Consider the following 6,869-nt stretch of genomic DNA (forward strand, 5'->3'; position numbering starts at 1 on the left):
GGGAAAAAAATCTTTTAAAATTAAAAGGCTGTACTTTCCACCACCCCTCCTACATGTTTCCCACGTAAGCATATCACGGAACAGGCCCCAAGCCACCAGCTTTGACTTTACCTATTTTCACCACATACTGGAAAAAAAAAAACACCTGTAAACACAAAACATCTTTCTACAGGCTTCAGATGTTAAGCACATCAGGCAGTCCTACCTGCCTACTGAATGGGACAGACAGCAGGATTTCTGAAGATCTGAGCTTCATGTAGTGAGGAAAAATGACAACCACACTCTGGCAGCAAATATGCTGAATGCTAACATAAATGCTAATAATTATTGTGTCTAAAATAATGACCTTATGGATAATACTAATACAGATCTTGCCAAAAGCTACCAGACACATCTGAACTTCCATCTTTTGTCACAAGCAGCTCATACAAGAGCAGCTCATACAAGAAGCAGCACAGCCTCTACCATAACATAACCAAATCTGGAACAAGATTGACAGGGAAGTACAAGTTAATTTGAGGACTTGACAATCTTTCTGTATGCCTGCCCAGAGGTCAGAAACACCATGCTAATTGTCCAGGATCTGCAGGACACAACAAAGCTCTTCAGCTCAGATCTACCTAGAGGTCCCAGCACCTGGCCCCCATGAAGACCCAGCCATCTCCTCTAGAGACCTTGCAAAGACTGTCTGCTAGACTTCACCAGGATGGCATGATACAAACCCATCACATTTTCCAGCTTCTCCAAGCTCCTTTTGTATTTTTAGGACCTCAGTACAATACCAAGCAGAACTAGAAGACTCCTTATCCACCTTCTCCAGAAACAGCGCCTCTGCCACGGCCAGATAGCAACCTATCCTCATTTTAAATGGCTTAGTTCCTCCTTTAAATGGCTTAGCATTTGCCAGGCATCAGAAACCTGGGTCTGTGTCATTACTCTGTGCTCACCCTTAACACTAGCCACCTTACTATTTCTCCTCTTCACTTTTCACCAAGCAACAATGAAGCAAACTTCCCAGTCTACAGTGCAGCCACAGCACATCTCAACTGTGCAAGGAAAAAAAAATTAAAAATCACCTTCAACTCTGATCACACACAGACCTCAATGTTCAGCTTTCTCCTGTCTTCACTCCTCTGTGTGATCCAGGCTACATGTGCATGAAGGTTTACACTGAAACTAGTATTCTCAAACTACAGGACTACAGGGGGAAGGAAGGCAGCAAGACCTCCTGAAAGTCAAAATGCAGTTCCCAACAGTCTACCTATGAGAAGAAAAAAATTCCCTTCCTCCTAACACTATCCTGAATATGGGGCAGGTGCTTATCTTTGTTGGAAAGCCCCTGAAAGCACCCCTCTTGTGTCACACAAGTCTCAAGAGCCTGAGCTGACAGCTACTGCATAATCTGCATGGCCATCCAGCCCCAAGTCCTATCAGCACCATCCAGAAGCTCAGCTGGTAGTCTGGAGAAGCCTTTTAAAAGCCCAAAGAGGAACACAATTCCCACTGCATGCCTGTCTCAGACTTTCACACAAACTGTGTGTCTTCAGACAAACCCTGCTTTGAAGTAGGTGACTCTGTACAACTAATTTGTGCACAGCCCATGGGCTCGTTAATGCCACACTGCAGTGCCGCCTATCTCTGATGAATATATGTAAGATCAAGGTCTTCATCAGCTTTCAAAACCAGCAGAACAATTAACCTTATTAGCCCCTGAGCTGCACTGAAGAACAGAAACTGAAGACAAGCTCCTACTACTTGGGAAAAGAGAAAAATAACATCTTTCAAACCTGAGCAGAGCCTTTTAATGAAAACTCAGCCAGCAGTTCTGTATTTGTTCCGTGCCTATAACAACTATGATACAGTAAACACTGCTGTATCTTCCTCTAAAATTCAAACACCTGAAACAATGTCACAGTAAAGTGAAACAAGAAGTTATTGTAATCTCCTTAGAATATGCAACCAAACTGAAACATTCACAAGGTGTTCCTCTAAGGAAACATCTTGCTCATCTCCTACATGTGACACACAGGAACAGCAGAAAACCCATCACATCAGTCAAGCACCGCACTGACACCAAAATACAGTTTTGGTACACACTGACTTTGATGACTTGCTGTCATTTTCAGCTGTGATAACAAGAACTAAAACTTAACCTTCATTACGTCATTTTAAGGTAGTCCCTCCCTCCGAACTGAAGGGGCCAAAGTGAAAGCGCTCTGCAGGTACCCAACCCGCCGCTGCCTTCAGATGCTCGCAGTAACCACCTACATGGTTTCTCACAGACAGAAACACACAACTATGACTCTCTGATACCTCTTTTAAGTGGTGGAGGCCTTGAACAACAATTGCCATTTGTATTTCTTTCCTACACTTGTATGTATATGTTATGTTTAAAACATAACTAACTGCCCTTCAGCTTTGCACTGAAGTGCTACAACCTGGCTGTAAATATCTGGAGCTTTTTCAGCCTTTAGTGGTGAACGGCTTGGGTGTCAAGTCTCACATAAAGGAGCTTTTCTCTCAAGCATTTTACTTGAGTATGTATTAACAAGTTGCAAACAAACATGCAAAACCACAAAATTATAAGGGACCTATAAAAACCACAACTGCTCTAATCAAGTCTCTCACACTCAAGATTTTCCATGTCAAAATCCCACTGGTTTTCAAAGAAAAATCCAGCTGCCCATCCCGGGGACATTTGCTATGAAAGGGAGGTTAAGAGCAAGGAGAAGGAGAGCAAGGCCAGTGGGTGCTCCATGGTTACTCCACGCTTCACACCACCTTCAACAAGAAAGAAGAAACGGGCACAAGGGAATACAGCCACCGCATCCGACTGGGAAAAACCAGCTGGTCTCAGAGCTAAAAAGGGAATCCAGGAAGAAACATTGAAATGCTGGAGGAAGCAGCAGAGCAGTGGAAGACAGTCAGCAGGCTAGATACAGCCAGCTCCCCCTCAGCCCCAGCACGCGAGCCCACGCACACTGTCACCAACTGCAGCGCTCCGGGCACCCTTCGGGCTCGGCTGCAGAGCAGGAGCAGTAGGTGAGCCATCCCCAAACAGCTCTGCAGCCTTCAGAGGAAGCCAGAATCAAAAGCCCACAAGCTTGAGGGGAGGAGAAAAAAGGAAAAGCACAAATACGTATAAGAGGGAAGCTGGGAGGGGGCACACGAGAAGCACAAACAATGAAAGGGAAGCAAGAGGAAACAGAAGGTAGAACAACCAGGCGGGGTGGAGGCATGGGGGCCCTGGGCGGCTGCGCTCCAGCATGCAAATTCATGCAGTTCACGTAGACAAAGCGATGCTGTGAAAGGCCTAGAAAGCAATTACAAATATTAAAACGCTTTGTTTCCCCTCCCTCACCCCTTAACGTGATGTCTTTATTCGCTACATGCTCCTGGAACAAAAGCATGCGCAGGCAACCGGATGGCTGAATGGGTTACCAATCCACCCAACTTTCATCCTCAAATTCTGCAGGCAGCAAGGAATGCTCAAAACTGCTCTGTCACAGGCAGGCAGTTGATGATGCATGGAAAATAAGATAATAGTGTAAAGCCATGACAGAAAGAGAAAAACGTCCAACAGACAGCATTGGTAACCCGCCAGAAACACGCTAAAGGGCTGGCAGACAGGGCAACCTAATCCATTTTCCTGCTGAGAGCAGTTGGAGGGAGGTGCTTTGGCAGAGGATTACGCACAGTTCCTTCCCTGGATTTTTCACTTCTGCAGGTGAAATCCTCATTGGTGCCACACTCCCTCCAAAAAGAAGCAGGAAAAACAAAATCAAGGGGCCAGAACAATCCTCTTCCCAAAGTCCTCATCAAGACCCATCTTCAAACATGGGAATGAAGCAACTCTTGGATATTCCCTACCAAACAACATTTATTAACCACTCAAAAGCAAGGAGGTTCTCCCTGTTACTACACCCTCACCATCACATCACCACTGCTGTGATACATGAACACTGGGCAACAATCCTCATCAAGGGTTTAACTGAAAAATTCTGTTCTTGCAAGAAAGAGAACATGGAAAACCTCCTTGTAGCAGTAGTAGGTCAGACCATTTTTTTAAAGTGAAACGTGATCAACAAGCAATAAACCTCTTGCAAGTTTAAACATCTCTCTAACAAAGGGCAAGCAGATGTTAACAGATGTAGCGACTTTCCACATCTCAGGAACTGATGCTGGCTTCTCCACTGATGCCCCTCACCATCCCAGCAGTCACCCAGGAGGGCAACGATGTTGACACGTCTTTAGGACCTCACAAATACCAGCCAGAGGATCGTGGCTGGATGGGCAGCCCTCGACTCCTTGGGCATCCAGGGAAAAGCCATGACCAGCCACTGTGCACCAGTGCCACCGCTCCATAGAAGAGGTGCTGAAAGGGTCCCTCGCCACATCCACAGGGACTTTGGGAAACCTCTTTTCCTCCTCACCACAACAAATGGAAAAGGTGGTTTCAAATGTGGCCACAGGGCTAAAGCCCAACAAGGGCTGGGTAAAGCCCAAATCCACATTTGGATGGAAACAAAAGAGTAAGCATCAGGGCCTGTAACCAAATTTTTGTCTTAAAACCTGTTTGAGGAGCCCAGTCCTTCCGTTCAGCTTGAGTAGGCACTCATGCATCAGATGCTGCTGTAGTCCTCAAGCTCAGAGGGGAAAACCCATGCAAACCAGTCAATGCACCACTAGTACTCAGAGACCAGCTCATCTGACTTTAAACCTCCTAAATCAGCAAGCCTATTGTGATTTACTTCTCACTCCATCACAACTGAAGCCAGAAGACTTCTTTCTTTCCTGCCTGTAACCTCTACAGAAATGATGGAGGAACAGCAGCCTCAGCTTTGTTTTCACTGCTGCAAGAACTGAGCAAGACCATATGCTCAACTATGCCAAATTCACGGGTCATTTATGCCTGGTTTTTCTTTAGCCAAGCTAAAGCATATTTTTATGAGGATGCTCAAGAACAAAGTGTTTTCCAAGAGGACCTAATCTCCTCAGGAAGTAAACATCACATCATCATCACTCAATTGCAGCTTCGCTATGAGAAGCAACTAAAAATGACTACATTACACAGTTCTACATCTAATGCATCTTAACATCTCCGCTGTAAAGAACGCAGATGCACAAGGCTGTGCTCCTCAAGCATCTCTGCACAGCAACTCTACACCTCCCCTTAGCTACTACCACATCTGCAACAGGCAAAACCTCAACAGCACAACAAATGTATCTTATAAAATCATTTGGACATACAATAGATAACACTTCATAACACCACAGTACAAAATGCTGGGTGCTGGGAAGCAGCATCAATTGTTAGCTAGCTAAGAAACAGCACTTCTGCTATTTTTCCTTATATTAATGAGTGTCAGTGGCTGAGCACTAAACAGAGAATGATATATGGGCTGAAGACAAATAAATTACCCTGTTTTGCCCCTCATATATGATGATGTCCCTAAGGACTGCTTCTTCCCGTTTATGAGCCTGGTGCCTGGAAGTCTAGAAGGCCGAACTCAACATATGGCAGAGTCCGTCAGTGCGAGTTAAATGACTGCCTCAAATGCCATAAACTCCAGACCCCGCTCCCAGCGCCCCTCCTCGCTCGCCAGCCCCGCCGGGCATTGTACCATATTGGCTCCTCTCGCCAGCACAGAATTTATCACATCTTGTTACTGCCCAACGAAAGCGGCTAAACAAGACAAAAACAAAATGCGCTAGAATGAGAGCAACGGCACCATAAATGATGTGTCATTTGAGGGGGGGAAAATGGCTTCACCTGAGCAGGCCTGAGATATAAATATATGCATATTCACGACAGGCCCGTCTGGTGCGTTCCGACCACAAAAGCACTAGTTTAAAACAAATAAATAATTAAAGGGGGGGACCCCAAACAGCAAATAAATGAAGCCGAAGCAGCACGCCGCTGGCCAGGCTGGGGGGCCGCGGGGCCGGGGCCGCGCCGTGACAGCAGCGGCGGGCGAGGCCGCCCCCGCCCCGCCGGCCCCGCGCCCGTCCGCCGGGCCCAACACCCCCGCACCGCCCGCAACGGCCCCGGGCCCTCCGCGCCCCCCCCCCCCCGCGCCCCTCACCTGGGCGGGCAGCAGGAGCTCCCCTTCCTCGGCTTGCCACAGCTCCACCACGCCGGGGATGGGCTCGATGGCTGCGGGGGCAGAGAGAGAGAAAGCGCGGATGGGCAGGGGGCGGGCGGCCGGAGTCCGCAGGCGGCGGCCCGGGGCTCCCCGCGCCGGGGCGGGCCGGCAGAGACGCGTGGCCCGGCGGGTACCGCGGGGCCGGGAGGAAGGGAACCGGAGTCGAGGGGAGAGGTGAGCCGCGTCCCGGCCCCATTTGCGTCCCCGGGCTGCCACCGCGGCAGCCGCCCGAGGGACGGCGACGGGGGCGGCGGCTCCGCTCTCAAGCCCGGAGCGGGCAGTGCCGGCATCCCCGCCCCGCTTTGCCCCGCCGGCGCTCTCACCTTGTCCCTGCGCCTCCCCGGGCCGAAAGCAGGGCAGGAGGACGTGGAAGACGCCGAGCAGGAGGTTCATGGCCGCGGCCGCGCGGCAGTAGCCGCCGTGCTGCGGGAAGCGCAGCCCCGCCATGCCGAGCCGCGCCGCGCCGAGCTGCGGCTGGGGCGGGGCGGGCGGCGGCGGCACCGGGCACCGCCCCCGCCTCAGCGCGGCTGCGCCCGCCCCGCCCCGCCCCAGCCGCGCACATGGCCCGGCAGCAGCGCGGCCGCCCCGCTGCTCCCGGAGGCGCCGCAGCCGAGTCCCCCGCAAAGCAACAGGGAGGCGAGAGAGGCGTTGTGGGAAAGACGGATCGGTTTTGTGTAGCTCGGCCGTGCGGTCGGACCGCGAGCTGCCCTACACCCCGCCCGC

The 6,869-nt window shown here is 50.3% G+C and overlaps 1 protein-coding gene across 4 annotated transcripts in view; it reads right to left on the minus strand.

Moving 5' to 3' along the window:
* Nucleotides 1-6,593, minus strand: part of TMEM131L (transmembrane 131 like) — a 79,223-nt gene extending 72,630 nt beyond the window's left edge. For all 4 annotated transcript variants that reach the window (XM_058024252.1, XM_058024251.1, XM_058024250.1 and 1 more), the window contains exons 1-2: nt 6,470-6,593; nt 6,087-6,157 (exon numbers count right to left, since the gene is read on the minus strand). In XM_058024252.1, the coding sequence (XP_057880235.1) occupies nt 6,087-6,157; nt 6,470-6,593 (195 nt within the window). The remainder of the gene's footprint in view (nt 1-6,086; nt 6,158-6,469) is intronic.
* Nucleotides 6,594-6,869: the final 276 nt, after the last annotated feature.

This window comes from Melospiza georgiana, chromosome 5 (assembly GCF_028018845.1).
Source record: "Melospiza georgiana isolate bMelGeo1 chromosome 5, bMelGeo1.pri, whole genome shotgun sequence".
Lineage (NCBI taxonomy): Eukaryota > Metazoa > Chordata > Aves > Passeriformes > Passerellidae > Melospiza > Melospiza georgiana.